The 27,441-nt window shown below is 36.9% G+C and overlaps 1 protein-coding gene across 2 annotated transcripts in view; it reads right to left on the minus strand.

Annotated features, from left to right (window-relative positions):
* Positions 1-27,441, minus strand: part of LOC149775457 (alpha-tocopherol transfer protein-like) — a 79,373-nt gene that overhangs the window by 15,832 nt on the left and 36,100 nt on the right. For both annotated transcript variants that reach the window (XM_089944107.1, XM_089944106.1), the window contains 5 exons: positions 25,979-26,212; positions 20,667-20,743; positions 12,319-12,435; positions 4,201-4,311; positions 1,255-1,356 (listed from right to left, as the gene is read on the minus strand). In XM_089944107.1, the coding sequence (XP_089800233.1) occupies positions 1,255-1,356; positions 4,201-4,311; positions 12,319-12,435; positions 20,667-20,743; positions 25,979-26,212 (641 nt within the window). The remainder of the gene's footprint in view (positions 1-1,254; positions 1,357-4,200; positions 4,312-12,318; positions 12,436-20,666; positions 20,744-25,978; positions 26,213-27,441) is intronic.

A 27,441-nucleotide genomic window follows, 5' to 3' on the forward strand; every position in this document is an offset into this window, starting at 1 on the left:
GATATAAATTTACATACCAAATATAGCCTGTAGAGTGTTCATGGGCTCAGTCAAACAGATGCAAAATCAAATCAATAATATGCAGAAATGCCATTCATAATCAAACTCATACAATGTACTTATCAGGAATGGAATCATTCTTAAAAAAGTTCCTGATAATTCTCCATGAATCTGTAGGGCACGTGAACAGTGCGCAATTTCACAAGCAACTGAAAACTTACACAACACTTTCAAAATCATCAAAACATGTAAGACAAGTTTATTAACTATTACTCTCATTTATTAGTAAACTTGAAAAGTGTTCATTTATGTACAAGAATATAGCTATTGTATCAATATACAAGCACTCAACCTGTTGACATCATTTCTTTCAGCCTGAATGAAAATGCTTTTTCAATCCAAGGACAGTTCTGAATGTGCTATGTGATCTCTTGCAAGTTCTTGAGCTAGATGTAACAATTTTGGAACAATGCACAAAGATCAGCTATGCTCTATGAATAAGCAACAGAGCTTACTGACGTGACATTTTATCTTGAATTTTAATGAATTTTGCTGTTTAAGCCTTTTCTGATGGAATATTAGTTGAGGCTGACACTATTGGCACATTAGGAGCCAGTCCATACACAGCTTGGGGTGCCTGCAAGTAAGGTTCCTCCATTTCTGAATATATCCCGCCAATCCTTACTGACATCCTTTTGTTCTAACCATTTTCATTTGAAAACTTATTTTTACTGACTGGTCAAATTAAGTGATGTCAATACATTTTTCTCTTTCTATGAATTTAAATTCCAAAGAAGCAATGACATTAATTCAAAAGATATGAAGTGTAGGAGACATAACTTGAAGCTGCAACAAAATGCACAGAGAAATTCCAGCATACATGGTACACTTCCGATATATAGTATCTTGGTACTTTCTTCCCACTCAAATTACATCCCAGTAAAACTTCAGATTTAAATAAACAAAAATAGAAAAAGTCTGCTGCAAATTTTTAAAAAAAGAAAGAAGGTAAACTGGTCTGTTTTAAAAGCACTGGAATTCCAACTAAAACCAAAAACGTTCCAAACCTGCCTTATTTACATACTGAATCCAATGAAATGTGAAAGTCAGAAATGAAACCACTAGAGTGCCAACAAGCAGCTGTTGAAGAGTTGATGACAATCCATAAGGAACAAAAGACCATACTATAAACTGACTTGGCCTTTCAGCTAATACAGGTTTAATAATTACAATACCTATTGTAGTTTGTGTTACCTTATTGGAGAAGGGAGGTTGTTTGCCCCCAAACTCCTCAGGAAGGAACTCTGGGTCTATTATGTCTGCTAACTCTTGGACACGGTCACCATGGAAATTTATCTATAAAATCAGATTAGAAAAATGTTCATTTAACCAATAAACATTTATGGTTTTACAATTAAAATACTACCAGCATGAACATGGAGAAAGCCACTATTCTGGTAAGAGTAAAGGAAATAATCAGGTACAAATAAAGCCACTATTCTGGTAAGAGTAAAGGAAATAATCAGGTACAAATAAAGCTACTATTCTGGTAAGAGTAAAGGAAATAATCAGGTACAAATAAAGCTACTATTCTGGTATAAGTAAAGTTTGTATTCACCAATGAATAAAGCTACAGTATTCAAACACAAAGCTAGTATTACAGTGTGAGTCTGGGCAAAGCTACAATTACAGTATGAGTAAAGCTAGCATTACAGTATGAGTAAAGATAGCATTAAACTTATGAGCATGAGTAAAGCTTGTATTACTAAATGAGTAAAATTAATATTACAGTATGAATAAAGCTAGTATTATGGTATGGGTACAAGTAAAGCTAGAGTTACAGTATGAGTAATGCTAGTATTACAGTATGAGTACAAGTAAAGCTAGAGTTACAGTATGAGTAATGCTAGTATTACAGTATGAGTACAAGTAAAGCTAGAGTTACAGTATGAGTAATGCTAGTATTACAGTATGAGTACAAGTAAAGCTAGAGTTACAGTATGAGTAATGCTAGTATTACAGTATGAGTACAAGTAAAGCTAGAGTTACAGTATGAGTAATGCTAGTATTACAGTATGAGTACAAATAAAGCTAGAGTTACAGTATGAGTAATGCTAGTATTACAGTAAAAGTATAGCTAGTATCACAGTAAGGGTATGAGTAAAGCTTGCATTACAGTATGAGTAAAGCTAGTATTACAGAATGAAAAATCTAGTATTATAGTACGAGTAAATTAAGGTAGCCTTCAATTATGAGTAATATTTACAACAAAACATGTAAAAATTAGAACTTGTAGAATGTTTAATTAAATTAATTTGATTCTTCCTGCAAAAGTTTAAACCTCAGGCATAACTGAAAAGAAAAATGTCAAAGTTCAGATATAAGTAAAAAATCAAGTGTTTTTAAAAAGACAAACATGTTCCAGTAATTTTGCTTTTTGTTTTGCCAGGTGATAACAAATTTGCATGATATATTACCAACTATAAAATGTTTCTTTGGTTGAAAAGAGTTAAGCTGATGAGGTGAAGACTGTCATAAAATTCACTATGAGTTAAAACTCCATGCTGATATGCCCATTCATTCAGGATACAACCATGCATCCAAAAATAGTGGTTACAACATGCCCACTGTGGTGGTCATATTGGACATATAAGATGCCCATTGTGGCAGTCATATTGAACATACACAAAGCCCAATGTGGTGGTCATACTGGACATAGAACTTTTTCATTTAAGGCTACTTAGACTCCATAAATGTATCTTGACATGATCATCGATTCAGTAGCCAACTGCATGTCCTATTAGCAACATTTTCATTTGGGACCAACTAGACCATAGGATGAATGAGAATAAATGTTTCATGGCTATCCCCTAATTAATTTAGGAGGATTAGTGACAGCAAATGTATGCTACGAGTGATAATGAACAGACCATCCTACAAGCTCTCCTTCGCTATGGCGAGAAGAAGGTAGAGATTTCCATAAATTCTGGACCTTCCTCCATTGCCTCATAAATTTTGCTAGTTTTGGGTTTTAAATATACATGCCCCATTGTCTTGATATGATTATGCAATGAGAAACTTTATTTACAAGCCAATCATAGTCGCTGAAACTAGCAACACTTTAGCTAAAACAAGCTTATCTGCAGCCTTGAACTTGGCACCCAAAAATTATTTAAAGTTGCCAACGGAAATATACACACTGCAAACATTAAAAGTACCCCCAAAACAAATAATTTTCTTATGATCTATGATGGTTAACATGGGAGCATGGTTTCATACAACCCCCTGGCACTATTTTTCTAAATATGGTAAACGATAAAATGCCAAAGTTCACAGAAAGATTTAAAATATGACGGATTAAAAGTGTAATGAGTACGGCTTATCAAAGCAAAATCTCAGAGGACAACTAAGTCTCAGAGGACAAATAATTAATCTACATCATTGATATTCACTTTGCAAGCACAGATCAAATAAATGACAAGTCTGCATCCCTGTGTGTGTACCAAGTACCTGACTATGCATATTTTTATGTGGATCTCAGCATCCTGGAGAATCCTGATGGTGGAGAACTTGAGTTATTGCTTGGAAACAAAACTGGTGAGACAGACTGAAATTTTTTTAACATATTATAATCTGATGGCAGACATATTAAAACTGCAAAATGCCTTCAGAAAGAAAAGACCTTCTAAATAAACATCAAGACCAATAAGACAAAATATAACCAGTCCAATTCCTTAAAACATATTTAAAAAATAAACAAGACAATTGCAAAAATTTCAAAATCCCTCAATCACAGAGGCAAACTTTGTTACTTAAGCCACATTATTTCAAAAAATTCCTAAACTAACATGCTCCTAATGTTAATTTTAACCCAATAAATATTTTCTAAAATTTTGCTTTGTAACGATTGGTTCTTTCAATAAAATTAAATGAAAATGACTAATCTGCATGCATACTAAAAATGTTACAAATGATCTGGCCCAAAAATGCCCATTTTCCAGAAAATGTTGTTACTCACCTGACTGCCAACCAATTATGTTTGCTCATCAAACTCAGCCAGCCAATCATGGTTACTCATCAAACTCAGCCAGCCAAACATGTTTACTCAACTGTCTCAGCCAGTCAATCATGCCAACTCACTTTACTCAGTCAGCCAATCATGTTTACACACCAAACTCATCTAACCAATTGCTTACTCACCCGACTCAGTATCTTCTCTTTCATGAAAGGCTTGATGAGGGCAAAGATATAGTCAAAGAGCTTGGGCTCATATATATAGTGGACACCCTTAAATCTCATTGGGAAGCAGTCCTGAAATATACAGAATTACTGCTATACAATGGTATACTGATATCCTGAAATATACAGTATGACTAATATATAATGGTACAGTGTGACCCGCTATATCATGCTCCGTTATAACACAAATTCGGATATAACATGGTCGTACTGTGGCTCCCAAAATTTCACATACATGTATTTTATTTGTGCACAAAAAATTCTTTTCTTAAAAGTACGAAAAACGTAAAACGTTTATTAAAATGTTCAGGAAGAGATCGCATATGAATATTACAATACGATCATGGTGTGGCTCCAGAAATTTTATATATAGCTTTCTCATACAGGATAAAGTAGTTTTTTCTTCTTAGAAGTACAAAATATAACATATAAAATGTTTATTCTGGGATCATGTAGGGCTTCACCAATGTTGCAAACTTGGATATTTGTTCCTTATTGGTGGCAAAATATACCGTCAAGTGATTTTTTTTTTTTATCGGCTACATTGTTGGCTGTTTAAATTTGTATATACACTTTTGGTTTTGGAGTTGAGAAATTCAGAGGCCCCATGAAAGGAAGTCGCAAAATGGATAAAAATTGTGCTGAAATTTATCTACTGCTATATAAACAAATTCTTTCTCCATATTGACAAACAATCTAGTAAACAGTGCATTGTTATATCATAGTCCGCTTATCTTGACATCTAGCATGAGCACTGTATGTTGTGAGATATCCAATCTTTTGTTGTAGACATTTCTAGTAACGAAGATCAACCAGACAAGGCATTATCTTGTAATCTATCTTTCATCAAATTTTCGGCCGCTCACTAGTAATTAATATATTTACAAAGACTGACATCTGTATGTGGATGGTAAGTAAAATTCCTCTTCTTTTCATTCAGATTTAAATCCTTCAGTACACTCACATTTTCTGTAATAAACCCTGTCGTCAGACCAGAACACCTGCATCTCTATTATCCATTGACCCTTTGCTAAATTTCTGACGCATGTGTGGAAGGCAGCATCACACTGCTACCACAAATATTAAAAAATAAAATAATAAAAAACACACCTTACTTATTGGTTTATTCAACAGGCAGGGAGGAACAGTAACTAGACTAGTCCAAAACAATGGCCAATTCCATTTTAAAAATGTACACAGATAAAATAGTTTGCTGTAATTTCAAAGGAAACTTATTACCTTTGAAGAACAGATTGTTATGAAAACATGCTCAGCAAATGGGAAAAAAATCAGTCTCAATCATGCAATACAATTATTTGATGTTGCCACTAGAATAAGAAATGGTCATTTATTCGGTTCTCTAAAGCTGGCCTTTAGCGGTGACTTCAATAACGCATGCACCCTTCATCAAAGAGAGCCAACTACAATCTTCAATAAAAACAAAGAACTTTTCTTCAAAGGAAGTCAGTACCAAACTTAAACAAAAGTAATGGAATCTGATGGATTTTTGCATTTTCCAACATGACTGGAACATGTTAACTCTGCCATGAAAGTTTCCATTTTGCCCTGAAAAAGTTTATGCTTATATACGCTACCAACGGCAGCTTAAAACACAAACTAACTTTTACCAACTTGGGACGTACTGAAAATTACATGTGCTTCGTCATTCGTTACGTGATTGTGTTATTTTTTCCATTGAATTAAGACCAATATGACTGTGACAAAATTATTGAATATTTTATATCTCTGTGTTTGCATATGTTCAATGGAATCACTTGTATTGTGGATTCAATGCATATGATGAGATTTGCCAGTGACTACATGGTGTTGATATGTATATATCAATAGTATTCACGTATATGTACCAATTCGTGGTTCTCTAAATAAGGTAAACTATTATCTATGCCATCTCTGTTTTGGCTACTTGAGTTTTTATCATTTAATATGCATCGATTTAACATGGTAGCTGGGCTGATGTAGCATGCATTTTATCTCACACATTTATTACCTACCCCCCCCCCTGCAATTGTTTGGGGTACATGCATCATTTTCATCAGCTAACTGACCTGGTTGCTTATAACATGGTTCGGCCTATACCACAGTTGGCTCCCAACTACAAGTGTTATAGCGGGGTCACACTGTATACTGGTATGGCTGTCATGAAATATAGCAAACAATATACACAAATGACTTGTAAAACCTGATGATGAACCATGCCTAGTTATAAGAAATGTTACTTGTATACATGATACCCAGGGGATTACTGATCATGTGACCTTTCAATTCATAAACTGCAGGCTAGACAAAGCTGGAAACAATCCAAATCCTATCTGCATCTCTTTAAAGCCCCAAATGTCAGCATATTATACAGTGTCATGGCCTTAGGTTACTAAGTGCAACAGTGCAAAACTGTAAGCGTAATACACAGCATCCCATGCCCATGGGTTACTAAATGCATCACTGTATCAATAGAAGACATCTGTATCCTGCCTTTTGGAACCTCAGTGCAACACTATCAACATAAAACACAGCATCCCCTGCCCTGGGAATCCTAGGTGAACACAGTATCAACATAAAACACAGCATCCCCTGCCCTGGGAATCCTGAGTGAACACAGTATCAACATAAAACACAGCATCCCCTGCCCTGGGAATCCTAGGTGAACACAGTATCAACATAAAACAAAGCATCCCCTGCCCTGGGAATCCTAGGTGAACACAGTATCAACATAAAACACAGCATCCCCTGCCCTGGGAATCCTAGGTGAACACAGTATCAACATAAAACACAGCATCCCCTGCCCTGGGAATCCTAGGTGAACACAGTATCAACATAAAACACAGCATCACCTGCCCTGGGAATCCTAGGTGAACACAGTATCAACATAAAACACAGCATCCCCTGTCCTTGGAATCCTGGGTGAACACAGTATCAACATAAAACACAGCATCCCCTGCCCTGGGAATCCTAGGTGAACACAGTATCAACATAAAACACAGCATCCCCTGCCCTGGGAATCCTAGGTGAACACAGCATCAACATAAAACACAGCATCCCTTGCCCTGGGAATCCTAGGTGAACACAGTATCAACATAAAACACAGCATCCCCTGCCCTGGGAATCCTAGGTGAACACAGTATCAACATAAAACACAGCATCCCCTGCCCTGGGAATCCTAGGTGAACACAGTATCAACATAAAACACAGCATCCCCTGCCCTGGGAATCCTAGGTGAACACAGTATCAACATAAAACACAGCATCCTCTGCCCTGGGAATCCTAGGTGAACAGTGTCAATATGAAACACAGTTGCATCCCGTGTCCTTGGAATCCAAGATGAATACATGTCAACATAAAACACAGCATCCCCTGTCCTTGGAATCCTAGATAATACATTATCAACAAAAAACACAGTGTCCTCTGCACTTGGAATCATAGATGAACACAGCATCCCCTGCCCTGGGAATCCTAGGTGAATACAGTATCAAGATAAAAGACAGTATCCTCTGCAATTGGAATCCTATATGAACACAGTGTCAACATATAACACAGCATACCCTTCCACGGAATCCCAGGTGAACACAGTATCAACATAAAACACGGCAAACATCCCTTGCACTTGGAATCCTATGTTAACAGAGTATCAATATAAAACATGTCTCCTACAATTACAATCCTAGATGAACACAGTGTCAACATAAAACACAGCATCCCCTGAACTTGGAATCCTAGGTGAACACAGTATCAACGTAAAACACAGCATCCCTTGCCCTGGGAATCCTAGGTGAACACAGTATCAACATAAAACACAGCATCCCCTGCCCTGGGAATCCTAGGTGAACACAGTATCAACATAAAACACAACATCCCCTGCCCTGGGAATCCTAGGTGAACACAGTATCAACATAAAACACAGCATCCTCTGCCCTGGGAATCCTAGGTGAACACAGTATCAACATAAAACACAGCATCCCCTGCCCTGGGAATCCTAGGTGAACACAGTATCAACATAAAACACAGCATCCCCTGCCCTGGGAATCCTAGGTGAACACAGTATCAACATAAAACACAGCATCCCTTGCCCTGGGAATCCTAGGTGAACACAGTATCAACATAAAACACAGCATCCCTTGCCCTGGGAATCCTAGGTGAACACAGTATCAACATAAAACACAGCATCCCCTGCCCTGGGAATCCTAGGTGAACACAGTATCAACATAAAACACAGCATCCCCTGCCCTGGGAATCCTAGGTGAACACAGTATCAACATAAAACACAGCATCCTCTGCCCTGGGAATCCTAGGTGAACAGTGTCAATACGAAACACAGTTGCATCCCGTGTCCTTGGAATCCAAGATGAATACATGTCAACATAAAACACAGCATCCCCTGTCCTTGGAATCCTAGATAATACATTATCAACAAAAAACACAGCGTCCTCTGCACTTGGAATCATAGATGAACACAGCATCCCCTGCCCTGGGAATCCTAGGTGAACACAGTATCAACATAAAACACAGCATCCCCTGTCCTTGGAATCCTGGGTGAACACAGTATCAACATAAAACACAGCATCCCCTGCCCTGGGAATCCTAGGTGAACACAGTATCAACATAAAACACAGCATCCCCTGCCCTGGGAATCCTAGGTGAACACAGTATCAACATAAAACACAGCATCCCTTGCCCTGGGAATCCTAGGTGAACACAGTATCAACATAAAACACAGCATCCCCTGCCCTGGGAATCCTAGGTGAACACAGTATCAACATAAAACACAGCATCCCCTGCCCTGGGAATCCTAGGTGAACACAGTATCAACATAAAACGCAGCATCCTCTGCCCTGGGAATCCTAGGTGAACAGTGTCAATACGAAACACAGTTGCATCCCGTGTCCTTGGAATCCAAGATGAATACATGTCAACATAAAACACAGCATCCCCTGTCCTTGGAATCCTAGATAATACATTATCAACAAAAAACACAGCGTCCTCTGCACTTGGAATCATAGATGAACACAGCATCCCCTGCCCTGGGAATCCTAGGTGAATACAGTATCAAGATAAAAGACAGTATCCTCTGCAATTGGAATCCTATATGAACACAGTGTCAACATAAAACACAGCATACCCTTCCACGGAATCCCAGGTGAACACAGTATCAACATAAAACACAGCAAACATCCCTTGCACTTGGAATCCTATGTTAACAGAGTATCAATATAAAACATGTCTCATACAATTACAATCCTAGATGAACACAGTGTCAACATAAAACACAGCATCCCCTGAACTTGGAATCCTAGGCGAACAGAGTATCAATATAAAACATGTCTCCTACAATTGGTTTCCTAGCTGAACACAATACCAAGATAATAGCATGGAGAAGTACAACCATTCCATTAGTGATAAACCTTATAAATCTCTTTCCTGTATACTATCAAATACATAAATGAAATGTTAATATAATCCTGGCTAATACCTTCAACCTTCAAACCTGAACATTGTATGAATCATTTATTTAACATGCCTTTCTTCCAATGCTTGAAAATCTGGGTAAAACTCTTAACTGATATAGTGTCATAAAACAGTAGTTGATTTACAAGGATTCAAGGTAAGCTAGTATTTTATATTTTGATGGTTTTAAGAGCACTTTCAATGCATTACTTGCTATATTATGTATATGAAATGGGAGTTGTTGTTGTTATTGTTGAGTATAATGCCATTTTCAGCACAAGATAGGCTATACATGGAGGCCAGTATAAAAAGTAGAGGAAAAACCAGGTAAAACCTCAAGCAGAACAACTGACCCATGAGAAGCTACTGGCAAGCTTTCTCACATTGGCCGATCCTGAGACTCGAAATGGGAGTTATATCATGTCTAAGAAATGGGAGCTCATCTCTAGGAAATGGGAGTTATATCATGTATAGGAAATGGGAGTTGTATCATGTCTAGGAAATGGGAGTTATATCATGTCAATGAAATGGGAGTTATATCTTGTCTAGGAAATGGGAGTTATATATCACGTCTAGGAAATGGGAGTTGTATCATATATTCGAAATGGGAGTTGTATCATGTCTAAGAAATGGGAGTTGTATCATGTCTAGGAAATGGGAGTTGTATCATGTCTAGGAAATGGGAGTTGTATCATGTCTAGGAAATGGGAGTTGTATCATGTCTAGGAAATGGGAGTTATATCATGTCTAGGAAATGGGAGTTGTATCATGTATAGGAAATGGAAGCTGTATCATGTAAAGGAAATGGGAGTTATATCATGTAAAGGAAATGGGAGTTATATCATGTAAAGGAAATGGGAGTTATATCATGTCTAGGAAATGGGAGTTATGTCATGTCTAGGAAATGGGAGTTGTATCATGTATAGGAAATGGAAGCTGTATCATGTAAAGGAAATGGGAGTTATATCATGTCTAGGAAATGGGAGTTATGTCATGTCTAGGAAATGGGAGTTATGTCATGTCTAGGAAATGGTAGATGTATCATGTAAAGGAAATGGGAGTTGTATCATGTAAAGGAAATGGGAGTTGTATCATGTATAGGAAACGGGAGTTATATCATGTGTATCAAACAGGATTTAGGTGCCTTTATCCAACGAGACACACAAAGCCATCTGATTTGGGTCAGCCTGCATATGTATCTAACAAGCAATCCTTGGATCACAATGGGAGTTGTATCATGTATAGGAAATGGGAGTTATATCATGTATAGGAAATTGGAGTTATATCATGTATATGAAATGGGAGTTGTATCATGTCTAGGAAATGTGAGTTATATCATGTCTAGGAAGTGGAAGTTATATCATGTCTAGGAAATGTGAATTGTATCATGTGAAGGAAATGGGAGTTGTATCATTATAGAAAATGGGAGTTGTATCATGTAAAGGAAATGGGAGTTGTATCATGTATAGGAAATGGGAGATATATCATGAGTAGGAAACGGGATCTAGGTGCCTTTTTCCAATGACACACAAAGCCATCTGATTTGGGTCAGCCTGCATAAGTATCTAACCTGCAACCCTTGGATCACAAGTCTAATGCCCAAGCCACTACAACTCATTACAATAACAATTAGAGAGCAAATGAAATTCAATTTATATTACTTGCATATATCTTTATATTAAATTTACATTACTCGCATGTATTTTTATATTAAATTTACATTACTTGCATATATCTTTATATAACAAAAAAGGTGAACACTAATATTCTGTGTGCGTGTGTTTGTGTGTGATTTGGATTTTTAAAGTAGCTTTAACGATTTTTCAGCCATATCACCACAATGTCTGCAGTGTGGAAGTTTAGGGCGATGCATAACACTTGGGAATCAAGCCACAGGCATGTAGCATCATGTCCCACCCAGTCACATTATCCTGACATCAAACTGACCAGTCTTAACACTAACCTCTTATTGTTGAGCACCTAGCAAGGCAGCTGTTGGTACCATTTTTATGTCTTTGGTATGATTCGACCAGGCTTTGAACCCATGACTTCCCACGTCAGAGGCAGATGCTCTAACCACTAGGTTATTGGAGTGGTCCAAAAATATTCTGAGTTGTAAATTCATTTTTGAGTAAATGACTACATCCATAACGTATCTTCATAACTACAAGTATATTACATTACATAACTACATGTACATTACAATACATAACTAAAAATATCTACAAATATGTTGCATAACCATAAATATATTACATTACATAATTACATCTATATTGAAAAAAGACATGAAATGATACTCGCATTCAAACATTTCTTTATTCCAACATCAATTAAAACTAAATGAATGAAAAGGAAGTAATCTTGATGGGTCTGATTGACTGTAATTGATTACATCATATGTAATAACCAGAAGTAATCTTGGGCAGGTCTGTTTAACCATTTCACAAGAATCTTATAGTTGCAATGTGCAAGGTTTCTATTTACCTGCAAGAGACTGGCAATTCTCTTTGTAGTTCTTAACAGGGTTCAAGTTAAATTTTTAAGGTACATATTTACTGATGACAAACAATTCTCTCATTAGCTTTTAAAAAGGATTAAATTTGAAAAATTTAAATTTACCTGCAGGAGACTGGCAATCCTCTTAGCATAGAATGGAGACATGTTCTTGACATGATTCCATCCCATCCCCTTTAGGTCAGTGATCATCACGACTCCATTAATTTGAGTCTCTTCATCCTGAGACAGAAAACAGATCATAATTCTTGTGCTCTGATTGTATCAAAGGATTCCACTGAGAACAAAGCCGCACATGTAGAAAGTTTTATATTCCATGAATGCTGATAACTTTAGAAAAGAAATTCAATCAAAGATTTGACGTTGTGGGCACCACACCAACAAAAGTAAAATCTAACAAAGCATTTGATGTTGGTGACACCACAACTACAAAAGCAAAAGAAAGTATGTCTGAGCAGCATCATTTTCATTTCAGCCTAACTAAACCACAGGGGGAATGAGTGCGCCAAGTTTCTTGGCAATCCCCAGGTATGTTGGAGGAACAGAAATATCAAACGTATGCTACCCGATGATGGACAATGGACACATCCCACTAGTTCTCTAAAGATACCAATCAAATGACATACCAGACCTGATGGTGTCGCAGTCATTAAGATGTTGACAGACCAGACCTGCTGCTATCACAGCCATTAAGCCGTACAAGGAAATGACGGACCAGGTCTGTTACTATCAGAGCCATTAAGCTGTCCAACAAAATGACAGACCTGGCCTGTTGCTATCACAGCCACTAAGCTGTCCAATGAAATGACAGACCAGGCCTGTTGCTATCACAGTCATTAAAACTATCCAGTTTAACAACAGACCAGGCCTGATACTATCACAGTCACTAAGATGTCCAATGAAATGACAGACCAGGCCTGTTGCTATCAGTCATCAAGCTGTCCAATTAAATGACAGATCAGGCCTGATACTATCACAGTCATTAAGCTGTCCAATTAAATGACAGACCAGGCCTGATACTATTTTAGAAAGAAAATACAAGTACAATGCTAACTGAACTAGTAGCTTAGTGGTCAAAGGTGTTCACCTTTACAGATTAATGATATCTCACATCTGTCCATGTGGGTACATGCAAGTCTTGAACTCTTTGAACATGAGTCTGTGAGAAAGCCTGCAAGTAGCTTTACATGGGTCAGTGGTTCTTCCAGGGTTTTTTCCAGGTTCTTTGTCCCCCAGATATACTGGCCACAATGTATTGCCTATCACAGAGTGAAAATGGCATTAAACCCATAAACATAGCACACAAAAAAAATAATATTAAACAGTAATATTAACTACAGATGGACTTTATAATATAATCATGGAGAAAAGTTTAAGTACAATGTTTCTTAAAATTAACTACATACAAATTTGTGTTTGATAATACCATATAGAAAATAGCAAGTATGTTTTTCCATTGCTTTAAAATGTTTATAAAAGTGCCCAAGGCAAGCTGACTGGAAAGGCAAGTTATTTTAGTAACTTATGTTTCTCTGATAATACTTATCTGATAACATTAACATCTGGGAATATAAGCCTGATAAATCCTGAATCCAGCTCTACTAAATGACAAAAATTTGTCTTTTCTGTCAATATCACATATACTATGGGAAAAAACTCTTGCCTATTACCTCCCATTGCTGCAGCTAGGTGTCACAAGATTTTAACTCGAGTAAAATACCAATGAGATACTCACAAAGCAGTGTGGCTGGGAGGGTTTTTAAGTAATGTGATTGGGTAAGTATTCTGAGATTAACATAATTTTACAAAAACCTTAGCTTTCTCCTTTGAATATGTTCCTGATTCATGTTAACCTTAGGAGGAAGGAATGCTGAGTATCCTATCTATACTTCAGGCATCCTTCTAGGGAAGAAAGAATGGTTTCCATGTGTGAATGATAACCCACTCTCCATGGATTCCCTCTGTGAATGATAACCCACTCTCCATGGATTCCCTGTGTGAATCATAATCAACTCTCCATGGATTCCCTGTATGAATGATAACCCACTCTCCATTTATTCCCTGTGTGAATGATAACCCACTCTCCATGGATTCCCTGTGTGAATCTTAATCCACTCTCCATGGATTCCCTGTATGAATGATAACCCACTCTCCATGGATTCCCTGTATGAATGATAACCAACTCTCCAACTTAAATTCCCTGTATGAATGATAACCCACTCTCCATGGATTCCCTGTATGAATGATAACCAACTCTCCATGGATTCCCTACTTAAATGATAGATAACCCACTCTCCATGTATTCCTTGTGTGAATGATAAGCCAGTAGCCATGGATTCCCTGTGTGAATGATAACTCACACTCCAACTTAAAGCAGGGTCCCCAAGTGGCCAAGTGGTCTAAAGCACTCTCCATTATGGATCACTGCCATCTCACTTGTCTGTGTTGGTTCGAGTCTAGGATTCGGCCAATGTGGGTATGTAAGAAAGCTTGCCAGTAAATTCTGGTGGGTCGGTGGTTCTTCCCGGGTTCTTCCTCCACCATTAATACTAGCCGCCATGCATAGCCTATCGTGTGCTGAAAAATACCGTTAAACCCCACAACAACATCAACAACCAACTTAAACCAGCAAAAACCATGGTTACACTATCCATGACCACTATTTCAGGTTAAGAAGATGATAACAAAAATATTCTTGTAGATCCAGAAAAGAGGCTGTGCTGGTTTTACTCAGGTCTGAGCTGCAACAACAGGAACCACCAGATTCATTTTCTGTCTCTGCCAAGCTAAGTCCCTGATTCAAATTCAAGAAGGTTGACTCTGCATGCCAATGAACTCCTTCTTTGATGCTTTAAATCAAAACAGTATGTTTGAACATGAGGCTCGCAGAAATGGCTCTAATTTCATGAGTGGAAATTCTCATGATCAACTGTTATCTTTTAAGACTCCTGAGTACAGCCCACTTAAACCATAAAGACATGGCTTAAGAGGTTACTGTCAGAGAATAAGGCAAGAAATAACTTGCCTTAACATGATTTGATCATTATCATTGTACATGCGTACAACGTTACCTAGGGTGGATAATTGTTTTTCTAGGTAAGCAACTGAACTAGCATGTATCTCATAGATCGCTTGTGGTGAGAGATACAAAAAGCACAGTATACACATATATTTTACCCTTTCTAATACTCATTCTCCTGTAGATTTAAGGCAAGTTTCTTCTCTAATTGACACATCGGTCTTTTGGATCTTGTCAAGGAGTGCACATTCTCCATTTTTGTTCTACAGCTATAGGGTAAGTGTTACATTTTTATTTTATTTGATATGTGAAGCATACTCAGTTTTTAATATCATAGCGTGAAATGTTGCCTTTACCACTACATGGATCTGAAACGTTGCGAACTTTTGAATTGTTACAAGTTGCTATTTGGAGTATAATTTAGTAGCAATGTATCTATAGACTTTAATTCTATACCTGTAATTATGACCAGTTTGGTTTTGTTGTAGCTGTCTGTGAGTATGTGTATGCAGGTATGTCAGGCTGTTGGTCTTGCTGTCTTTATGTCTTAATGGGGATGGAAGCAGGTGTGACCATCAAGGCCATACAAAGATGGAACCGCTGATTTGTAAACTTGTGTGCAAGGTGGATCCATGAAGGGTGTCTATGGCCTATACAAGTGTGGGCCAACCCAAAAATTCAGAAGAACTGGGTGGTTTGACAATGGACAAGTAAACCAGGTCTAAATGTTTCAATTTGCTAGTTTTTACAAGTATTTATTAGCCATACATGGTTGTGAATCATATGGGCTGTTTAAATGACTGTCACAAGTCTTGTTTGGTACAATAGTTATGTTGATTACAATTGAACATATTTGTTTCAATTGATGATGTTGTTTCAATTGAATACAACTGACTTACTTTCATTACATGAGATTATTTGAAACTCACTTTCATGAGATTATTTCGACTCTTACTTTTATTACATGAGATTATGAGTCTTACTTTCGTTACATGAGATTATGTGATTCTTACTTTCGTTACATGAATTATTTGAATCTTACTTTCATTACATGAGATTATTTGAATCTTACTTTCATTACATGAGATTATTTGAATCTTACTTTCATTACATGAGATTATGTGAATCTTAATTTCATTACATGAGATTATATGACTCTCACCTTCATTACATGAAAATATATGAATCCCATTTTTTTTCCCCTAATTGTGAATGTTCTGTAAAGTAACTGAATGAGTCATATATTTATAGTGGGGCCTCGAGTGGCCGAGTGGTCTAAAGCGCTCTCCGTTATGGATCACTGCCATCTCACCTCGGCCTGCATGGGTTCGAGTCTCGGATTCAGCCAATGTTGGTATGTGAGAAAGCTTGCCAGTAGCTTCTCGTGGGTCGGTGGTTCTTTCCGGGGTTTTCCCAGGTTCTTCCTCCACCATTAATACTGGCCACAATGTATAACAAATAAGTAACAGAAATGAGTGGAAACCATGTTTTGTAAAATTCAACAAATAACTTATTTCCCTTAAATTTATGACCTTAAATTATTGTTGATTAAATCCCCAACAGTCCTAAAAACTCTAGCACAATTCCAAATGTATGAAGTTCCAATTGAATTCCAGTGCTGATGTGCCTGTAGTCTTGAATGTGCTGTGTTAATAGCCTTGAATATGGTTAGTGTTAACAGTCTTCCAACATATCACAATAATATAATCCAAAATGTCCTTATCTGAATTCATTACATTTCCAAATTAATGTTTTAGTCCAAGAATATTAATTCCTGTGATTAATAATATGAATAAATAATTCCACCCAAATTTAAAACTGAACACCGCAATAAGACTGAATCGTCTTTGGATGTTAAAGCAATGACGAATAATTCTTAGGTAACATGTAATCATTAAGAAAAGCCAACAAACAAAACAAATTAAATATACACGCAACTCACTCACCATGCATACTAAAGCTAAAGCTATCAGGAAGAAGGCTTAGTAGCATCAGCAAAATCCATTTTAATGGCTCAGATTTATCTGAACAGAACCATATTAAGACACATGCCATATTCCACTTTGGAATCCAGGTGAGGGATTTGGGCCTATTCAAATCAAAACTGGATTGGTCTGATAGATTTTATCATAACCACTATCCCCTCTGCCATGATGCTTGGATGTGTCAGATATTATGGAAAGGTAGCCTCTGATTGTAACTGGGGTTAACTTTTTCTTCTCAAAAAGCAAGAGAAAAACAATTGACAAGTTGAGAGACTGAGGCACTCAGATGAAGGATGTTATTTATTCACCACCAGTTCCTGACAACATGCCATTTTCCCTTATTTCAGAGTTGAGGGCCTATTTACTTGCAAGATTCTCTCTGTGACAGAAGGTCTAAATTCATTCTTTTGCAGGCTGTCCACACATGAAAGAGATGGTTGGAGACAGGGTGGAAACCTGTGACCGCTGTTGGTTGAACAGATTGGAATTGGTCAGAATCTTCCTGCATAGGTCTGTTGCAAGACTGAGTGGATTGTTGACTCTGGACTTGTGCCATAATTATCTTGCTATTCTGACCCCTTACACTCTCTAGTTATTAGGATATGGATGGAAAGAATAAAGCCCATAACCCTAACCAAATGGGTGACAATGGGTACACAGTCAAACTTCCGGGTGGGAAATCTGTGGCTCCATACTGTCACAAAAAAGGCTGATCTATAGTTGCCCTCAAAGTGCACAAATCCAATTAAAATCTGATGGATGATGAGACTATTCCATAGGAATACCCTGACCCTTCTAAAGACAGAGTAGGCCAGGACATTGAGTCTGCCAGGACAATGAGTCACCCAGGAATGTGATGGACTTATATGTTGACCTGAAGTTGGCAACACCAAAGTAGAAAATGCCACACACAGGTCAGGTGATTTGGTGCCCAAGTTTGTGGAGGAAAGTAACCTCTATGGAGTTGTCCAACATAACCAGGATTGACTTTCTGATAAGTTGGTACTTCCATAAATGAAAAATATTTATCATAACCTTGATTTCAAGGAGGTTGATGCAAAGAGGCAGTCCCCTGGCCCACACTTGCTGCAGACCATTACCCAGCAACAAGCTGGCCCCCCAACCATGTGTACTACATAATGTCACATCCAGTTGGGGCTTTTCCAGGATTCCTGTTGTGAGCCAACTGTGGTTGTACCAATGAAACAGGAATAAACATTAATCATATCTCATTTGTGATAATGACCTTTTGGTTTCCTACCTCCTTTGTAAATCCTTCTAGAATGGCACTTAGGATGTAAACGGCACATACAGCCAAATGATGTTGTCCATAGAGCATGCTGAGATTGTAGTGATCTGAAGTGCATGACAAATGACAATGTATATGGTCAATATTGACAGAGGTAATCAGTGCATTCATTACTGAATGATGAACTGCTCCATTAATGGCCCATGCATTTCAGGCCATGTACACCCACCGAGGCTAAATCCAACATCGGAAAATGTTCAAGGTTCATAACCAGCTTTGATGTGTTGTGAAAACCATTCTTATCCACTTTATAAAATAGTGGGACAGACTTGTTAACTGCTGCTAAATTTATATCCAACACTGGAAGTTCAGTATGTTGATGGTGGAATGTATCTTGTACCAGTGCAATCAAAACATTGTTGGTACTTCACAACACGGTTCCCACATTATCAACACCCCTATCTATACTTTACAACCCTCCATTGCTTGATAACACAATTTCCACATTATCAACACTCTCTCATATATAGTATACAATCCCCCCCCCCATTCCTTAATTAGACAGTTCACACAATATCAGCACTCACTTGTTTATAGTTTAGAAACCTAAACCCCATTCCTTGATTACAGAGTTCCCACATAATCAGCACTCATTTGTCTATAGTTTACAATCCCCAGTCCTTGATTACAGTTACCACATTCTCAGGACTCACTTGACTATAGTTTACTACCCCTGTTCCTTGATTACAGTTCCCACAATATCAGCACTCACTTGTTTTTAGTTTAGAAACCCAACCCCCATTCCTTGATTACAAAGTTCCCACATTAGCAGCACTCCCTTGTCTATAGTTTACAAATGCCATTCCTTGATTACACAGTTACTACATTATCAGCACCTCCTATTTATAGGTTATAACCTGCTATGTACCTATATTTTCCCCAACTTAAACTGGAATTGGTGCTTGATACTGTTATAGAGAAACATACCAGTATATTGACATGCCTCTTTCAGTTTGTAGAGCCACTACTATCATCCAAGGACACATCTCTATTAGTTTGGACATGTTGGAGAAAGTCACCGAAACTGTACTACCATTCAGTGACACATCGCTATTAGTTTGGACATGTTGGAGAAAGTGACTGAAACTGTACTATCATTCAGTGACACATCTCTATCAGTTTGGACATGTTGGAGAGAGTCATTGAAACTGTACTACCATTCAGTGACACATCTCTATCAGTTTGGACATGTTGGAGAAAGTCACTGAAACTGTACTATCATTCAGTGACACATCTCTATTAGTTTGGACATGTTAGGGAGATGTATGAAATACATAAAACATTAAATAACACACCACTGTTAGTTTAAATATTTAGAGTTATGTACAACATCCTTGACATTTAGCTGTACTGTAGTAAATAGCATACCTCTATTAGCTTGGAGTTATGATGTACAATATCCTTGACATTCAGCTGTACTGTAGTAAATAGCATACCTCTATTAGCTTGGAGTTATGATGTACAATATCCTTGACATTCAGCTGTCCTGTAGTAAATAGCATACCTCTATTAGCTTGGAGTTATGATGTACAATATCCTTGACATTCAGCTGTACTGTAGTAAATAGCATACCTCTATTAGCTTGGAGTTATGATGTACAATATCCTTGACATTCAGCTGTACTGTAGTAAATAGCATACCTCTAATAGCTTGGAAAGAGTTATGATGTACAATATCCTTGACATTTAGCTGTACTGTAGTAAATAGCATACCTCTATTAGCTTGGAAAGTGTTATGATGTACAATATCCTTGACATTTAGCTGTACTGTAGTAAATAGCATACCTCTATTAGCTTGGAAAGAGTTATGATGTACAATATCCTTGACATTTAGCTGTACTGAAGTAAACTGCAAACCTCTATTAGCTTGGAGTTATGATGTACAATATCCTTGACATTTAGCTGTACTGAAGTAAACAGCAAACCTCTATTAGCTTGGAAAGAGTTATGATGTACAATATCCTTGACATTTAGCTGTACTGAAGTAAACAGCAAACCTCTATTAGCTTGGAAACAGTTATGATGTACAATATCCTTGACATTTAGCTGTACTGTAATAAATAACACATCACTATTTGCTTGGAAAGAGTTATGATGTATAACAGCCTTGACATTTAGCTGTACTGTAGTAAACAGCATACCTCTATTAGCTTGGAAAGAGTTATGAAGTTGGTTCTGAAGATGTCTCCCAGTCCAAATTTCTCAGGATCCCACATACCTGTTGAGAAATAACAGACAAATTATATTTAGGATCTTACAAAAGTTTTCATTATATATAAACACATCAGTATATGCCTATAGCTGATTGAAGTCAATGGCACATCTTATTCTTCGACAAGATTCAAGGAGTTTTATATTTTATTTTATAGCAGAACCGTCATGGATTATTGTTGTTGTTGTTGTAGTTACTGTGGGGTTTAACACCATTTTTCAGCACACGATAGGCTATGCATGGCGGCCAGTATTAATGGTGAAGGAAGAACTCATGAAAACCCTGGGAAGAACCACCGACCAACGAGAAGCTACTGGAAGCTTTCTCACATACCCACACTGGAACCCACGCAGACAGAGATGAGATGGCAGTGATCCGTAAAGAAGAGCGCTTTAGGCCACTCGGCCACTCGGGGCCCCCATCATGGATTATGAAAAATCCATGTTCACATGGTGAACCTATATCCATTCCCGTTTGGGACTGGGTCTATTGGCTGTCATAGGTCGTTCACGTTGTGGCTCAGAGAGGATGGATTAAATTTAAGTACCCAAAGTAGGAGGTCACAGCAATATCATTACATAATAATTGATGTTCACTACTTTGCATGGAACTTACCTCTTGGCTCAGCTACAGTACACAGAAATAATGCTTTCTTTAATGCGAGTTGTATACAGTGTTGTTTAATATTCAAAGACCTGCTCACTAAAATGCATTGTCATACATGTATTGTGAGAGAAAAAAGATAAATTTCTGAGCAAAAAATCCTGAGATATACAAAGCTTAATGATGATAATTCTGTTTTTAACAAAAGGAAAAAGAAATCACAAGTATTATCAGGTTTCATTCCAGGATTTTAAAAAAATCATTTCCAGAAATGCAGTGACTTAGAGTTACATTCCTACAGATACTAAGCAATTGACAGACACTATTAACATCTTAACGTAGAATTTATACCCTTGTACAAAAAATAAATGCAATATGTCCTTTGCTAATCCAACTATTTTCCATCAATGTAAAATTGACTCATGCACACCTAACTCCTTTACAACATGCATTTTACCATCTTAAAGTCTCTTCTAAACTTCCTTCTTTTCCTTCACACAATCAGCTTTCCTTTCCCTAGACATTACCACTTAAATGTATCAATTCACCATTTATCCAAATAATTAAATTAACAGTGTTCTGTCTTAATCCACTTGTAATTACTGATAATACTGAAATCACTGTAAAATCGTATTTCACAATAAAGTGACACTTAATTGCTTTTATGAACCTTATTAGTAGTACATTATACCAATGAGCATCTATCAGGAACTGATACGATTATGTATAATAAATGACACTTGGAATGAAGAAAACAAAAACTGACTTTATAAGACTGATAATATTAAGCTGAAAGTGGATTATCAGGATTGCAGATATGTGTGTGGAAAGAGAGAGAGATTTTGTTGTTGTTGTTGTGGGGTTTAATGCCAGTTTTCAGCACATGATAGGCTATGTATGGCGGCCAGTTTTAATGGTGGACGAGGAACCGGGGAAAAACCCGGAAAGAAATACCGACCCACGAGAAGCTACTGGCAAGCTTTCTCACATACCCACATTGGCCGAATCCTAGACTCGAATACTCGCAGACAGAGGTGAGATGGCAGTGACCCATAACGGAGAGCACTTTAGACCACTCAGCCACAGAGAGAGAGAGAGAGAGAGAAAGAGAGACAAAGATGATGGCCTTGACATTCCAAGTTCATCCCAAATTACATTCCAACATGCATTTTGTAAGGCTTTTCCACATAGTAGGGTCAAAATGGGTCAATTATTCAGGACTAAATACTAATTTCACTTTGCTGTTTAAAAAGCCCTAGATCTAGGCCTATGTTGTATTTCGTGTTTGGAATGAAATTGAGGCCTGAGAGAAAAACTGAAATTTGCAATTCCAAGTGAAATAAATAGCTCTAAAACTTCTGCATTTTCTCCAATGAGAACAGTGAAGCTGTACTTTACTGTCATACCAATGCTTAGGGAAAGAAAGTCAGCTGAAACTAAAGCTTGCACTAAGTTTTATATCGAGACTGCACGTGTTTCTTAATGGAAGTATATAGATGGTAAGCATGTTTCTCGATGAAAGTATAAAGACAGTTAACGTGTTTCTCGAAGAAAGTACATGTATATAGACAGCAAACATTTTTCTCAGCAGAAGTCTATAGATTGTAAGCATGTTTCTAATGGAAGTATATAGATGGTAAGCATGTTTATCAATGGAAGTATATAGACCGTAAGTGTTTCTCAATGGAAGTATACAGACATTAAGTGTGTCTCTCAAATCAATTATATAAAGACTAATCGTGTTTCTTGAAGGAATAATGCAAACTTTGGGCAGTAAGCATGTTTCTTGAAAGAACTGTATAAAGACGGTAAACATGTTTTTCAAAGAAATTATTTAATGATGGTAAGTGTGTTTCTTGAAAAATAATACAAAGGCAGTAAGCATTTTTCTCGAAGGATCTGACAAGAAGAGACTCTGATACAACAGAGAAATAAAACACAAACTGGGAGAATGGAACTGAAGAGTTCTAGACCAGATGTTGCAAAAACTAAGTCATGCTAGTTTCCATTGGGCTGCCTTGCAGTTTCAATTCACTCTATCTCACACACATATACATGAATTCATACCTCCACAGATCATGCCAATAAAAAATTACATATGTCTAAATTACATGCAACTCTTTAATTTGGCATTTATTGAGGACATTTTGGTTGGAAACAATATAAACAACAACTGCTTCAATTTTGGTTAAAGAAATGATTCTTCATTGATAATAAGCAGAAACATCTCCCACCCCCAATCCAGCTTTTAAAAAATAGATTTGTTATCAGTTTTCTTCAGCCCAATTGACTTGAGTATTTTCATCACTTGGCGATTTGATGATGCCCATAAAAAATGGAAACTCTCTCTCTCTGCAAAAATCTTTGTTAAATAGATATATTTATCATTTCCAGTAAACTACAAATTTGACATTTATAGTAAACTACAGACATATTTGATGTTTCCAATAAATGGTAGATATATTTTATATTTCCAGTAAACTACAGACATATTTGACGTTTCCAGTAAACTAGAGACATATTTGACGTTTCCAGTAAATGATAGATATATTTGACGTTTCCAGTAAACTACAGACATATTTGATGTTTTCAGTAAACTACATACATACTCTGACATTTCCAGTAAACTACATTATACATATTTGACGTTTCCAGTAAACTACATACATATTTGACGTTGCCAGTAAATGACATACATATTTTAGTTTTCCAGTAAACTGCATACATATTTGATGTTTCCAGACAGACAATACTGCATAAGCAAAGAAATGAAACCCTTTCCTTGAATAGTGAACATTGTACACTAGTGGACAGGTTGGTGCCACTCCCAAATTTTAACATCAGGAAACAAAAGTAAAAGTAAGTAAACAAAATGAAATTAATGTTGTAGTCTACTTATATGCACATCTCTCCATCCATGAATTTCACTTTGGGCACTTGGTTGTTGTTGTGGTAGGCAATATAACCAATGACCCACAGGAAGATTCTGTCAATCTTTCTCACATACCCACATCAGCCAAGCCTAAGACTTTGTGGAAAGAGGTGAGATGGCACTGGTTGGTAAAGGTGTGTTCCTTACACAACTTGGCCATCTGAGGCCTGTTGGATACTTGGACTATGCAGTGCGCATGTGTGTGTGTGATTTGGAATTTTAAAGTAAATTTTTTAAAAATTCAGTCATACTGCTATGATGTCTGCAGCGTGACAGTTTATAGTGATGTCTAGACATGGGGCATCATGCTGCGGACATGTAGCACGATATCCCACCCAGTCACATTATCCTGACACCAGGCCAACCAGTCCTAACACTAACCTCTTAATGTTGAGCATCAAGCGAGGCAGCTCTTAGTACCATTTTTGTAAGTCTTTCGTATGACTCAGCCAGGGATCTAACCCATGACCTTCCACTTCCGAAGCAGATGCTCTAACCACTAGGCCACTGGAGTGGTAGACTATGTAGTGCAATGGAGACTGCTCATGTGATGGTTTAATGTCTATGGGTCAGTTTCTATTATGTTGTCATGATAACGGTTGTTGTCTTCTGATTAGCTGCATGTAATTGCAGTTTAAAATTATAATAGTTTTCTTTATCTTTGTTTAGATTTCTTTTTGTTGTCTTTATTAGATGCATAACTGAATATAAGGAATGACTAGTTTATTTTTCTACGTTCACTTTAGTATAAACTTAAAAAAATGCTGCGCAAACTGTATCATCCTCAAAATTAAGCTGTCCATACTTAAGTTATCACAGTATTTATTTAGTTCATAGTTCAATCAACATAACGAAATAAATGATCAATCTTTAAACGATTTTAATATAAATGAAGTTTATATGCACTAATTGAATCAGTGCAGAACAGTTAAGTAGGAATTGCTCCCCTTGTAGAACTAAGCAAGTATATTCATAATTAGACATGACCTTATGAAAGTACAAACTGTTTAGCCAATTTAGTGATTAGACACAACAGTATAAACAACACTGTCAATGTTATAAGTTAAGAGATAACTGAATTCTACTCCTTGTTGCTTCTACTAACAAAGTCAGCACATGTCAAGCATTAAACCTTGATAATAAATAAAAGACAACGGTACCTGGAAGCCATCACATGTCATGTATCTCACCCTGATAATACATAAAAGACAATGGTACCTGGAAGTCATCACATGTCATGCATCTCACTCTGATAATAAATAAAAGACAACGGTACCTGGAAGTTGGCACATGTCAAGTATCTCACCCTGATAATAAATAAATAACAACGGAACCTGGAAGTCATCACATGTCAAGTATCTCAACCTGATAATAAATAAAAGACAAGGGTACCTAGAAGTCGGCTTATGTCAAGTATCTCAACCTGATAATAAATAAAAGACAATAGTATCTGGACATCAGCATATGTCAAACATTACATCCAGATAATCAAGAGAAAGAAAACAAGAATATCTGGAAGTCAGCACATGTTTGAAGAAAAAAAGACAAGGATAACTGGTCTTGCAAGCAGTACATCATGATAACAAAAGACACTGGTACCTGGAAGTCAGTACATGTCAAAAGCAAGACACGAGTACCTGGTAGTCAGCACATGTCAAAAGCAAGACACGAGTACCTGGAAGTCAGCACATGTGAAAAAAGGGTACCTGGCCTGAAGATGATGACCTTTCTGCCTTCACGGTCTCGGTGGCGTAGCACACCCGTTACACCTGCTTCAAGCACATGCTTGACAGCTGATGGTCGGAGGTTGCTCATTAATTCTGGGTTCTCAGCCTTCATCTGGTAATGCTTTACAATCAAATTAAATGCTCTTTCAAGGTCAAATTTCTTGGCACGTAGAAATCTCAGAAGAAATCCATCATCTGTTCGTATCTGCAAATCTGTGAAATAAATTCTTTTTTATTCTGCTGCTAATATTTAACAATAAAGTGATGAATATCCTAAACAAGTACAATGTACTGGACAAAAGAAATAATGTAAAAATAAACCATACTCCAAATAATAAAACAAATTTTGATACCAAATTTCAACTTGATGCTAAAAACACCTGTAAAAACCCCAGACTTAGTTCAAACTTTGAATATACTTTAGCTGCTAAATTCCTGACATATGTTGGAACAGATTAATTATGGTTAGAGAGCACTGTAGTAGCCATACCTGTTCGACAAGACTGACAAAATGTCCCAAGATCATGCAAGTGAAAACAATATTTGACATGCACAGATCAAGCCTGACAAAAGACTAATCTGAAGTCTTCGCACCATAAAAAATGCCAACTTTTAAGGCGAATTATTAAAACCAAAATGATTTAGAGATAAGCCAATTAAGAAAGATTATGTTTAGTTGTTAAATATCTAATGCAATTAATGCTACTAATTTATATACACGATCAACATAACATTTATTGTTTGTTTTCATGAATGAAAATCAGGGATTTATTAATTAAAAAGGAATGTGGCCTCAGTTCTGACACTTTGCCGAATTAGAGGGACAGATCAGTGTTCAGAGCATTTAAACATTATGGAGAATCATTCCTGATTGTAATGAACTTGTAGCATCATTCCTAATTGCAATGGACTTGTAGCACCATTCCTAATCGTAATGGACTTGTAGCATCATTCTTAATTGTAATGGCCTTGTAGCACCATTCCTAATTGTAATGGCCCTGTAGCAGCATTCCTAATTGTAATGGACTTGTAGTAACATTCCTAATCATAATGGACTTGTAGCATCATTCCTAATTGTAATGGACTTGTAGTACCATTCCTAATTGTAATGGACTTGTAGCATCATTCCTAATTGCAATGGACTTGTAGCATCATTCCTAATTGTAATGGACTTGTAGTACCATTCCTAATTGTAATGGACTTGTAGCATCATTCCTAATTGTAATGGACTTGTAGCATCATTCCTAATTGTAATGGACTTGTAGCATCATTCCTAATTGTAATGGACTTGTAGCATCATTCCTAATTGTAATGGACTTGTAGCACCATTCCTAATTGTAATGGACTTGTAGCATCATTCCTAATTGTAATGGACTTGTAGTACCATTCCTAATCGTAATGGACTTGTAACACTATTCCTAATTGTAATGAACTTGTAGCAT

The sequence above is a fragment of the Sinohyriopsis cumingii genome, chromosome 19 (assembly GCF_028554795.1).
Source record: "Sinohyriopsis cumingii isolate HCF-2022 chromosome 19, ASM2855479v2, whole genome shotgun sequence".
Lineage (NCBI taxonomy): Eukaryota > Metazoa > Mollusca > Bivalvia > Unionida > Unionidae > Sinohyriopsis > Sinohyriopsis cumingii.